The following is a 13,317-nucleotide window of genomic DNA, read 5'->3' on the forward strand; positions in this document are numbered from 1 at the left end:
TTAACTTCCTTTCTAACTCCGTGAAATCTGACTTCAGGATCTCATCCTTCTTCCTACCTATGTTAGTGGTAGCAGTGTGGACCATGATTTCTGGCTGATGTCTTCCCTCAAAGATGTCCTGCAGCCACTCCATGATATCCTTGACCATAACTCCAAGGAGGTGACACACAGTCCTGGAGTCTTGGTAACATCGTTATCTCTGTCATAGAAAAACTGTCTGAACCCCCTGATGTTTTGCTATTGCTCTTCTGTTCTTCCTCCCAAGCCATTAAACTGAGTCACCTGTGATGCCATCAACCACCACTCTTTGTATTTTCAACTGAGACTACAGTATAGGGCACATTTGCAAATTTGCAGTTGATACAAAATCTTGAAATATTATGAACTGTGAGGAGGATAGTGATGAGCATGTAGTTTTGTCAAATGGGGGACAAGTGATAGGAGATTTAGTTTAATGCAGAAGAAGTGAGAGAATTTTGATTGACAGATCAAGATGAGGCAATATAATTTAAAGCTCTGGATGTAAGTTTGCTCGCCGAGCTGGAAAGTCCATCTTCAGGCGGTTCTTCACCACACTAGGTAAGATCATCAATGAGCCTCTGGTGAAGCACTGGTGTTAGTGACCCGCTTTCTATTTGTGTTTGTATGTGTGTAGGTTTCCTTGGTTTGATTATGTCATTTCCTGTTATTTTTCTCAGAGGGTGATACATGGAGTCCAAGTCGATGTATTTGTTTACCTATGCCTTACCACCCATTTCACTTTCAATAACAAAACCTACAGACAAACCAATGGAAACACCAATAGGATCTCTGATATCCGAGTTCTTAGCAGAGGCAGCAATGCAGAGACTCTAACAAACTGCTCTGCCAATCATCCAACCCAAACTTTGGGTCCGCTTTATCATCACTAAACAAAACAAATTAGAGGAAACCTTCAAGACTGTCAATGACATCCTTACTGGCATAAAATTCACTATAGAGGTGGAAAGCAACAACAAATTGCCATTCTGAGATATTGCATTAGAGCAAACAGCCAATGGGGAACTTCAAACCAGCGTCCACAGGAAAACAAGACCTACGGACCAAATACTGAACTACAGAAGCAATCATCCCAACACCCACAAACAAAGCTGCATTAGAACATTATTTCAGCTAACCAGCACACACTGTAGCACAGAGGAAATATGAGAGCAGAGGAAAGTCACATATACAGTGTATTCAAAAAGAAAGGGTACCCAATGAACACAGTCCGCCGATATATCAGCAAACAAGCAGACAAAACACGTCCAGAAGCCCTAGCCAGTCTCTCCTACCTCAAAGACATCTCAGAAATGACTGCCAGCCTACTCAGACCTCTTGGCAGCATGGTAGTCCACAAACCCACCGACATACTAAAGCAGCAGCTAGTGAACTTGAAAGACGTTATACAGACAACAAGCAAAACTAATGTCATTTACAAAATACCTCACAAGAACTGTAACAAACACACTACATTGGACATACAGTCACAAAACTAGCCACCAGGATACATGAGCATCAACTAGCCACAAAAAGACATGACCCACTCTCATTAGTATAGTATAGTACACCATTTCAACTGAGACAACACCTCCATCCTAAGACAAGCTAAACAGAGACACTCTTGAGAATTCCTAGAAGCATGGCATTCCAACCGGAATTCTATCAACAAGCACATCGACTAGGACCCCATTTACCACCCTCTGTGAAAAGGAACAGCAAATGACATCACCACAGGAAATGACATCACAAACCCAAGGAAATCCAAACATATAAATAAAAAGCGCACCATACCGCCAGTGCTTCACCGTAAGCTCACTGATGATGTTACCTGGTATGGTGACGAAATGTCTGAAAATGAACCTTCCAAATCAGCATGCAAAAATACACCCAGAACCTCAACCAAATCTCCTCAAAACCCAGTAATTTATAGCATACAGTTTTACTGATGGTTCAGGTTGAGAGAGACTGGGAATATATATGTACAAATGGGTGTGGATGACAAGGCTAGTTGAAAAAGTAGTTAAAAAGCATTGGAGGGTCACTTGTGGCACAGTCATAATGTTCCTCTCTCTGAGCCAGAGGACCACTTCAAATTCACCATGCTCCAGAGAGTGTGTCATTACATCTGAACAGGATGAGTAGAAAATATCTTAAAAAGCATAGAAATAGTTTGCTGAACCTTTACAAAACACTGATTTGACCTCAGTTGGCATACTTTGAATAATGTGAAGGATTTGGAGACTATTGCAGAAAATATTTATAATATTGGTTCCAAGGATGAGATATTTGTTTTTTAATGGAGGATAGATTGGAGAAACAATTAAAATGAGATTTGGTAGGTCTTCAAAATCTTGAGTATACGCTGTAGATGGAATACACAGGGCGAAACTGTTACCATTACTGAAAGGTTGAGAAATAGATGGCACTGTTTTTTGGTGTTATTGGCAGATTCAATGATGACATGAGGAAGCAAGTCTTCTCATAATATGAGGTAGTTGAGGCTTCAGTTGAGGCTTCTAGGAGGGCATTTGATGAAACACTTGGAGAGGGGAAAGAATGTGCAGTGAAAGGCATAAAGGGTGTGGGTGTAGGTAAAGCAGGGGAGGGTTGCTTTTGCAAGAGCTTATGTGAATACACCTGGCTGAATATTAGTAGAGAAACAGTCATTCTTTAAAACTGAGAAAGTGTTATAGAGACTGTTTCCCAAGTAGCAGCTATGTTTTGTGCTTAGTATTGACACCAACATGGCTTTGGAGAAGACTGCTGGCTCGCAATCACATATTGCAACAGAGAAAACTGTTTGGATAAGACATTATGGTCTCTGTTTCTGTGTGCGAAACTGTACTGTGTGAAAGGCAGATAGCCAGGCATCCGCAGAGAAGTGAATGTCTGATGTGTGCAGTTCCATGCTGAGCTCTGATCCTGTCTCATGATTATTCAGATAACTAGATTTAGCACTATAGGCATTTATATGGAACTTGGTCCCTTGAATGAAATTTGGGAGGCTTGCTGTCATTTTTACAACTGTATCCAAACAAGAATCAGGCCTTTCATAAAAGAGAGAAAGTTGTGAGAATCCTTTCTCAAAAAGGGCTGAATGAATCACTATATGGTGTGTGGGTACATGAATGGATGTTTGGTACAGTTGTTTGATAATATTGTTGCTGAGTATTGTTTGACTTCTACATGCTCCAGTTAAAGATTTATGCTGTTAGACACAGATTGTTTCGAGCAAGTATGCAATGAGGACATTTCCTGCATTGAAACCTCAGACCTCACTGTACAGATATGTTTATGCAGCAAAATTAATTGTAAATATGTTTCTAAAATAGGATTTCTCTCATTAAATATAAGATCAGATCTCTTGTAATCGGTAGGTTGTATATAACTTCTTTGCTTCTGATTTCTTGCAGGCCTAGGAATGTCTAACACTGCAGATGGTTCGTTTAGTACAGCCTCTCAGGGAGGTGGCAGCAGTGAAGCCCAGCACTTGCTCCAGACGTTCTGGCCACGTGTCATGGAAGAGATACGCAACCTGACGCCAGTATGTTGTCATCGTCACTTATTCACTTTGCCTAACACTCCTTTCAGTTTGGATCTGGGATCTGGAATCTTTTCAAACAGTTCATGTGCATAAAATTGGCATGAGGCAAAAGTAATAAAAGTGTAAATAGTGCATTAAGTTAATCTTTACTTGCTGGGCTATTGAATATGTAAGTAATTGGATGTGGACATGAACACAGCGCGACATTCTTGGTTATGTAGTTTGAGAATGGTTTATGGTATAGTATGCATACAGGATGAGGAAAAGCTCAGGCCCAATTGGATCCATCTTAGACGAGATGATATTGAGTTTCTTAAGTGTTGATGTAGTTGCATTCATAGTAGACTTGGCTAGGAGTATGCATACTTTGGGGAGTTAGAATGCGAATTATTCACTTCAGAATTTTCAGTCTTTAACCTGGTGTGTGTGTGTGTGTGTGTGTGTGTGTGTGTGTGTGTGTGTGTGTGTGTGTGTGTGTGTGTGTGTGTGTGTGTGTGTGTGTGTGTGTGTGTGTGTGTGTTTGGTTGATTCCACCCACTTTCCAGTCAATGACAATCCTCATGTGACTGATACCGGGGATTGCTATTGAATACCAAGGGGAAATGGTAAGCTTCTTTTCTTCTTGGTGATGATCATTGCCTCAAACTAATTTGGATTGAATGTTACTTGCCACTTACCCAAATCTGAATGTTGTCTGGGCATGGTCTGCTGCAGAATCCAAGGAGATGCAAGTGGTACTGAACATTGTGCAATCACCAGAAAACGCCCCCTTGTTTTGACCCAATGTAGGTTCTTCATGAAAGAGCTCAGACACTATCCTGAGGATCTGGGCTATTGTGACACAGTGACAATATCCCTCCTTCTGGGCCAAAAGGTCCTGGTTAAAATGCAGCCTACACTAGAAATGTCTTGTGATATGTCTGAACAAATTGATTCAAAATACTTAGTGTGGGGAGCCTCTGTAGCAATGGCCTGGCACTTTTTAAAAATTATTCTTTTGGATGGGCTGGTGATATCACTGGCAAGGCCTACATTTGTTGCCTGTGCTTAATTGGGCCTAGAACTGAATGGTTTGTTGGGCCTCTTCAAAGGGCACTAAAAAGCCTTACACGTTGATGTGGGTGTGGAGTCCTTTGTCTGTCAATCAAGTGAGGAAGGCAGATTTCCTTCCCTAAGGTATATTTGTGGAGTAGATGGAATTTTACAACAATCGCAACAGTCCAATGGTCACCATTGCTAGGACCAGTTTCTGAAATTTGAGATGTATTAATGAAGTGATTTTAAATTTCAGCAGCTGTTGATTTTTGCCTGTGATCCCAATCAATTAGCCTCAGCCTCTGGATTAGTAGCCCAGGGACATTATTATTTTGCCATTCCCATCACCAGTGACACTAGATGATTTAATTTTAGCAAATTCAGTGTGGCATCAGATAGAATACATTTATGACATCCAGCAAATGATGTGAACAACATGTCCAGTTTTATTAATTCTTGAAAAGTAATATAGATCGAATTTGTCAAATATGGAAGCTGCTTTTGAAGCAACATTGAATATTTCCAATTAGAAGTTAAAGTTGCTGATCATGATTATGGATCCTGTCAATAATACTTTCCATTTGTTTCTCCACCAGGACTGAGAGTAGATTTACTGCAGTAAATTCTGTCTATTTCTACGTTTGACTGACTCTACCCAGCTTAAGTTCCTTTTGTTGCCAAAGTTCCCTCTAGACTTGATTTTCATCACACTCCTTTACTTCACTACTATTTTCATCCTTCGTCCTTAAAACCTATTATAATATTTCTTTAACTGGCTTACTGTCCATGTTTGTTGCTGTTTAGCACCTGGGTAAAGGTACAACATTAAATGCAAGTTTTTATTGAAGGTCATTTCCTTCATCATTTAAGGTTAAAGTAAATCAGCCCTGATACTTTTTCCACCTAGTGGTTTTCGGTTTAGAGTGCACCATTTCCCATAGCAAGTTTGTTTTGACTGTTATCCAAAAGATTTGATCCTTATTGTTACCTGTAATATCCAAGTCCTCCTGGTATTCTCCTGTTTTACAGTTCCTATTTTCTAACCAGATTTTTGACTACTGAGCAACAAACACTTCAGCATTATTCTGACTATATTTAACTATACTATTTTGCAATTCACTTTAGGGTGCCTAATACTTGCAGCCGATGCTTGCTGCTTTTTATACCTTTCTCTGTGTGAAAGACTTAACTCATTTAATAAACTTGAAACAAAATTAATGTTAAATTCCAGTGAATCTTGATGTTAATTCCCTTCAATGTCAAGTTAATCACTGCATACTGTGAGGTGTAATTTTAAAATAAATATTTGAAGGATTGATGCTTTTAGAAACACAACTCCACTTGTGGTCATTGGTGATGTGAGATGCATCTATAATACTGCACCAGTTCTGTAATCTACATTGAGAGCAGGATTTCATGGTCTCAGTCCAAAACGTGAAAATATAGTGAGCTAATAGTATTAATTCAGAGGGACTTATGCAGTTGAGAATCTGTTTGGAGAGGGCTGTAGCTAATAATTTGTCAGCATTTGGAACACCTGTCTAAATTTTGGGTAAATGTGGTGGGGGTCAATTCTCTAGTAGAGTTGTGTATTGTGGCTATTGCATCAGGTTTTTTGGTGTTTTAACTCTTGGCTGTATTTGAAAATCTGACCGTACAGAATGATTTCAAGGTGCAAGATCTTCCCTTGGCTCGTATCAAGAAGATTATGAAGCTTGATGAAGATGTAAAGGTACAGTGAAATGTTCTGTATTTACAGGCTGTGTGTCAAGATTATGCAGGAGCGCTTTGTTCACAAAGGCACTTGTATCAAGAACTACTGGGAGTGGGGAGAAGGGCCTGATATTTCTCTGATACCACTCCCTCCAAAAAAAATCTTGAGCTCAGGAATACTGTAAATTGTCTAATTGTGACACTTGTTTTTACAGATTACAGATTACATTACAGTGTGGGAACAGGCCCTTCGGCCCAACAAGTCCACACCGACCCGCCGAAGTGCAACCCACCTATACCCCTACATTTACCCCTTACCTAACACTACGGGCAATTTAGCATGGCCAATTCACCTGACCTGCACATCTTTGGGAGGAAACCGGAGCACCCGGAGGAAACCCACGCAGACACGGGGAGAACGTACAAACTCCACACAGTCAGTCGCCTGAGGCGGGAATTGAACCCGGGTCTCTAGCGCTGTGAGGCAGCAGTGCTAACCACTGTGCCACCCACGTGGTTCTGTTCACCGAGCTGGGAATTTGTGTTGCAGACGTTTCGTCCCCTATCTAGGTGACATCCTCAGTGTTTGGGAGCCTCCTGTGAAGTGCTTCTGTGATGTTTCCTCCGGCATTTATAGTGATTTGTATCTGCCGCTTCCGGTTGTCAGTTCCAGCTGTCCACTGCAGTGGCCGGTATATTGGGTCCAGAGAAACAATAGCCAACCTGCTGGACATACAGAACAGGCAACAAGACGGGGAACCTATCAACAAAGACTGCATACTCAAACTACTGGACCTGTGCCTCACAACACACTTCACATTCAACAACCAAATATGTGAACAAATCAACGGCACACCCATGGGCTCACCCATCTCTGGACTCATAGCAGAAGCGGTAATGCAAAGGTTAGAACAAACAGTCTTACCGCAAATTCAACCCAAACTCTGGGTCAGATATGTGGATGACACCTTTGTAATCATTAAAAACACAGAAATAGAGAACACACACCGGATCATCAACGCCACACTCACAGGAATCCGATTCACTAGAGAGGAAGAAAAGGACAACCAACTCCCATTCCTAGACATGATGGTACAGAGAACACCGAATGGAGAATTCACCACAAAGGTATACAGGAAAGCCACACACAGACCAAGTCCTAAACTACGAAAGCAACCACCCCAACACACACAAAAGAAGTTGCATCAAGACACTATTCAAAAGGGCCACAACACACTGCAGTACACCAGAACTGCAAAAAGAGGAAGAAGAACACCTATACAATGTATTCGCCAAAAACGGATACCCTCGCAATTTCATCAACAGATGCCTAAGGGAAAGACAACGGAACGAGGACGTGCCACAACCCAAAGGACGCGCCACACTACCATACATCAAAAACATTTCTGAACTGACAGCCAGACTACTGCGACCACTAGGACTCATAACAGCACACAAACCAACAGCCACTCTCAGACAACAACTCACCAGGACGAAGGACCTGATACGCAGCATGAGCAAAACCAATGTAGTGTACAAAATCCCATGCAAGGACTGCACAAAACACTCCATAGGACAAACAGGAAGACAGCTAACGATCCGCATCCATGAACACCAACAAGCCACGAAACGACATGACCAGCTATCCTTAGTAGCCACACACACAGATGACAAGCAACATGAGTTTGACTGGGACAACACTACTATAATAGGACAAGCTAAACAGAGAACAGCCAGGGAATTCCTAGAGGCATGGCACTCATCCACAGATTCAATCAATAAGCACATCGACCTGGACCCAATATACCGGCTATTGCAGTGGACAGCTGGAACTGACAACCGGAAGCGGCAGGTACAAATCACTATAAATGCCGGAGGAAACATCACAGAAGCGCTTCACAGGAGGCTCCCAAGCACTGAGGATGTCACCTAGACAGGGGACGAAACGTATGCAACACAAATTCCCAGCTCGGCGAACAGAACCACAACGAGCACCCGAGCTACAAATCTTCTCTCAAACTTTGTAACACTTGTGCTTTCACCAGGGCTCAGGTGATCAAATCTGGAATCTTTTTAAGCTGTGTAGGTCAGCTGCCTCCTCTGTCCAGATGAGGTAATGGAAAAGTCAATCACTGACTCTTAGTTTTATAAAGACTGATGAGTGATGCCGTTCTCTTTAGAATGAAAATGTTTTGCCACAGATCTTATCTCTCTCACTCCATTTTTCTGCTTCTTTCTTTTAACCTAATAGCTTAGCAACCGAAACAAAACATTGTATGACTAGGATTTATCTACTTGCAGTTCAAATGCTTAAACATTCATTAAGAAAATCACACAGCAGCCAAATGTTGATTTTACTTCCATTAAATCTTCATAAAAGTGTTTCTTATCGTTACACAACTCCATTCTAATTTATTTTCATGTTTTTTAACAAAACTCCTTGAGTTGAAAATGGTGACTAAAGTTTGTTATAATAGCAGTGGCTACTTAAAAGAAAAATTCCAAATCTGATGGAAAAGAAAACAAAGTTTGGAAGATTCCAATCTCTTTAAAAAAAAATGACTGGGAGTGTACAATAGACAGTAATACGTTGACAAGTATGAAGACTCCCTAAGCTTAGATTTCTGATTTCTTAACTTGAGTCATTTTTGATTCTGTTTCAGCACTGAGCTGACTCCCCATTTTCTCCTGCCATGTGGTGTTTGCGAGTAACCCAGTTTCCTAGCATTTCAGTGTGGGCGTACAGTCCACAAATATTGACTCTCGTAGGAATCTGTTGTCTTTGGGTCTGAAAGACAGTTTTGGAGAAATGGCTATCATTAGTGGAAAGTTCTTGATTTGTATGTAGAACAGAACTAATGTAACTTGCCAGGTGCAGAAATTTAATGGGGTGGCTAAAAACTTAAGACAAGAGCAAAATATTTTAGATACAAACACTCTGACTTAAAAACAGAGGTTGCTGAGAATTCTGAGATCTGGCAGCATCTATGGAAACATAGTTTTAATGAAGGGTCATCAACCATAAAACTTTAAATCTGTTTCATTCTGAGTACTTCCATCATCTTCTGATACATTTGCATATTCTTGTTGGTTCAGTGTGTTATGGTACCCAAGTTGCAACCTGTGCAGTTGCTTATTATGTAAATCCTTCAGTCAGACTGGCAGCCATGGACAGAGAAAATGAGATCCACACTGTCCTTATTTAAAGCATCAGATTAGATTAGATTACATTACAGTGTGGAAACAGGCCCTTCGGGCCAACAAGTCCACACCGACCCGCCGAAGCACAACCCACCCATACACCTATATTTGCCCCTTACCTAACACTACAGGCAATTTAGCATGGCCAATTCACCTGACCTGCACATCTTTGGATTGTGGGAGGAAACCGGAGCACCCGGAGGAAACCCACGCAGACACGCGGAGAACGTGCAAACTCCACACAGTCAATCGCCTGAGGCGGGAATTGAACCCGGGTCTCTGGCGCTGCGAGGCAGCAGTGCTAGCCACCGTGCCGCCCATCAGACCAAGTTACTTTTATATCAACTGTTCCCCAATGCCTTAATGTACCAACAATCTTATATCTTAAACTGTTTAATGAGAATGGGAGACTGATCAAGAAGGTAATAGCTGATGCAATTTGGCAAATTGGATCCAAAGTTGGCTTGGACTCGAGGCACAAAAACAACCATTGATCAACACACACTGTCCCTTGCTACGATGTCCAATGCTGTACCACAGGAATTGGTGCCATGTCCCTTGCAGATTGTTGAGTACATTAATGATTTAAATGTAAATGTTTGATCAATAGTTCATAGATGAAATGAAATTGTTTTTGCAGCAAGTAGTGAGGAAGAAAGCCACAGATTTATAGGATGATATAGACGGACTATTCAGATGTGCAAGTTAAATTTAATCTTGAAAAGTGTGAGTTGATATCTTTTGTGAGAACTAAAAAGGCAAGGGAGTACATAATTAATAGTAGAACCCTAGGAAGTACAGAGGTTCAGAGGAACATTGGTGTGCATGTTCACATATCCTTGAAAGCAACATGACTGGTGGTTAAGAAGGCCTGTGGGATTTCTTGGCATTATTAGCCACCGCATTGAATACAAGAGCACAGAGGTTTCAATGGAGCTGTATGTAACATTAGATAGGTCATGGTTGGACTAGTATGTGCAGTTATGGTTGCCACACTATACGTAGGATATTTTCACTTGAGAGGATGCAGAGCAGATTAACCAGAATGTTGCCTGGCATGGAGTTTATCAACAATGAGGGGGGAGCTAGATAGGCTAGAGTTGTTTCCCTTTGGGCAGCGAAGAGTGAGGGAGGACCTGATTAATGTGTGCAAAATTGTGAGGAGTATAGATAGGGTATGCGGGAAGAAACCTTTCCTCTTAGTAGAGGATCCATTAAGCAGCAGCATAGAGTTATGGTAAAGAACAGGAGGTTTAAGGGTATTTAAGGAAGAACGTTTTCACCCAAAGGGTGGTTGATATTTGGAACTCACTGCTTGAAAAGCTGGCAGATGCAAGAACAAACATAACATTTACTAAATATTTAGGCAATCACTTGAAGTGCCATAAAATACAAAGCTACAGGCTAAATGCTGGCAGATGAGATTTGATGCTGATGAGTAACATAAGTACGATGGCCCATAGGGCCTCTGTCTATACTGAAGAAAAATACCCAAAGTAAGAGGTGTCTGAATTATTAGGGCAAGAACCAGAAACTCTTGACAGGTAACTGATGTTTGAACGTTTTCCTGTAGTTGTGAACCAAAAATGTCTTTAAAATCTTCTAATGTCTAATAGAGTCGTACAGCACAGAAACAGACCCTTTGGTCCATTTCGTTTGCGCTGACAAGAATATCCCAATCTGGACCTAGCCCCATTTGCCAGCATTTGACCCATATCCCTCTAAATCCTTCCTATTCATGTACCCACCTAATCATTTTATCACCCTTTAAACTAAAAAAATTCAGATTGCCAATTGCCTTGTTTCATATTGAAGCCGCATTGTGCAAATCATATTAGCTACTAGAATATATGGGGCTTTGCATAGTGCGCCTCAGCTCTGTATTAGTAAGGTACAGTCAATGAAAGAGCTTTGATCAGCCCATCCTCATTAAGAGCAGATGACAGTAGCAGACACTTTTAGGATGTAATTGCACTCTTCTTTTATCTTTATAGATGATCAGTGCAGAGGCACCAGTGCTGTTTGCGAAAGCAGCTCAGATTTTCATTACAGAGTTATCCTTACGAGCATGGATACACACTGAAGATAACAAACGCAGGACTCTGCAGGTACTGGACATTCTATAAGAGGAACCTTGAATGGAAAGGAGAGTTTGAAACAAGAAAATGTTGATAAGACAACAAAAGGGCCTGACAGGTCAAGGAATACTAACTCTAATGGTCATCAGACGCTGCCTTCAGAGCAGGACTATCTATCAGCTTGGCCAAAAGGAGGAGAACTCTTTTTTGCCAGCACTCTTCCAAACTGGTCACACCTAAATGGGATGCTTATGCACCAGTTGTCCCATACTCAAAGTCAAAGCAGTAGTGTGACTAGCAGAAATGTTTCCATGCTGTACCTCTCTATGACTCCATGACTCTATAAATAAGCTATGAGAGAATTCCTAAAAGAAGGAATATTACATCTATTACTTATATATTTTGATTAAAATTTGCTAAATTAAAATCATGCTTTAATGATTTGATTCAAACAATAACAAACCAATGCTGCTGTTTAACTTGAACACCTATTTTGATGTCAGGTTTTCTCATTGCTGACTGTGTAGTCAAAATAACAGACTTTAATGTGTTTGGTGTGGATCATCTTTTGTTGTGAAGAGAATTTAATGCATTTCCTCTAATTGAATCAAAACTTCTGCCTGAGGTGGGTTTTGAACCTACCTGGCCCATTTTGCTGATGTGTCAAGTCAGACCTGAAACTTCTTCCAATCATTATTTCACTGCACAGCGCAAAAGCAAGGTCCTTGCATACTTAAAATACATAGATGAAACGTTTGCCGTATTTAAAGCTGCACTTGTATGCAAAGATTTCTTTACTCGCTCCAGTGACCTCCATCCTGAGCTTAGATTCATCTTTTGAAAATGAGCGTCTAATAAGCTCCCTTTCCTTGATGTGCTTTTAAGAAATCCGCTAATGCGTTCACTGTTATAGTCCCCTACAAACCTACCTTCACTGGGTTTCCTCATATTCTTGCAGTTGGGATTTTTAGCAACCTTCTACATTTTAAAAAAAAAGGTTTTGGATCACCACACAGGTGATTTGAAATAGGATGGATCAAGCTATCCTTTGGAACAATAACTACACAACTCGGATCATTGCTTGCTATATATCATGCAGGCTAATGAGTTGGCCTAAAGCTGTTAGTGTCAGCTGTGAAAAGAGCCCAATCTACTTCTGATTACCCTGGAAGGATAAGTGTCTCAGCGCCAGGTGAAGCAAGTAATCTCGCACTGGTACTATGTGGTAACGACACAAAGTAGTATTAACAGGATACTGCTGTCAAACCAAAAAGGTGTCCTGCCTCATCCAAATGCATAATGTGGTATTTGAATTTCATTGCTGGTGTGAGGGCTGTACAATCCCAATGACCGGTGCATCGTCTCTTTTGTTTATAATTGGCAGTGTATTGACTATATTCAATTGACCCATGCTTGTGAAACTTAGGACAAAGAAGTGCCCAATATTATGTATAGTTCCATAACTGGACAGCACTTGCTAAACAATCGGTATTAAGCTACGCGTTACAATAACATCCAATTTAAGATAATATTCAGCTTCTGCTAAAGCAACATTTATTCATATGCAGTGTCCTGTCCTTTGCAAACAAAGAAAATATCACCTATTGTCCCTTTCTTTTCAATTAAACAAAAGCTTGGGAACATTGATTCTCTGGTATAATTCCCAGGACGTGCCCTGACCAATTGGAAGTGGAAATTCAACAACAGCTTGCGTGAGATTAGAAT

General features: G+C 40.9%; 1 protein-coding gene across 5 annotated transcripts in view; it reads left to right on the plus strand.

Moving 5' to 3' along the window:
* The window catches only part of nfyc (nuclear transcription factor Y, gamma), a 93,998-nt gene that overhangs the window by 35,297 nt on the left and 45,384 nt on the right, over positions 1 to 13,317 (plus strand). For all 5 annotated transcript variants that reach the window (XM_043717961.2, XM_043717958.2, XM_087976951.1 and 2 more), the window contains 3 exons: positions 3,435 to 3,565; positions 6,261 to 6,332; positions 11,509 to 11,622. In XM_043717961.2, coding sequence (XP_043573896.1) covers positions 3,443 to 3,565; positions 6,261 to 6,332; positions 11,509 to 11,622 — 309 coding nt within the window. In that variant the 5' untranslated portion in view covers positions 3,435 to 3,442. The remainder of the gene's footprint in view (positions 1 to 3,434; positions 3,566 to 6,260; positions 6,333 to 11,508; positions 11,623 to 13,317) is intronic.

This window comes from Chiloscyllium plagiosum, unplaced genomic scaffold (genome assembly GCF_037043375.1).
Source record: "Chiloscyllium plagiosum isolate Xiang-an unplaced genomic scaffold, Cpla_swu_hap1 HiC_scaffold_30, whole genome shotgun sequence".
NCBI lineage: Eukaryota > Metazoa > Chordata > Chondrichthyes > Orectolobiformes > Hemiscylliidae > Chiloscyllium > Chiloscyllium plagiosum.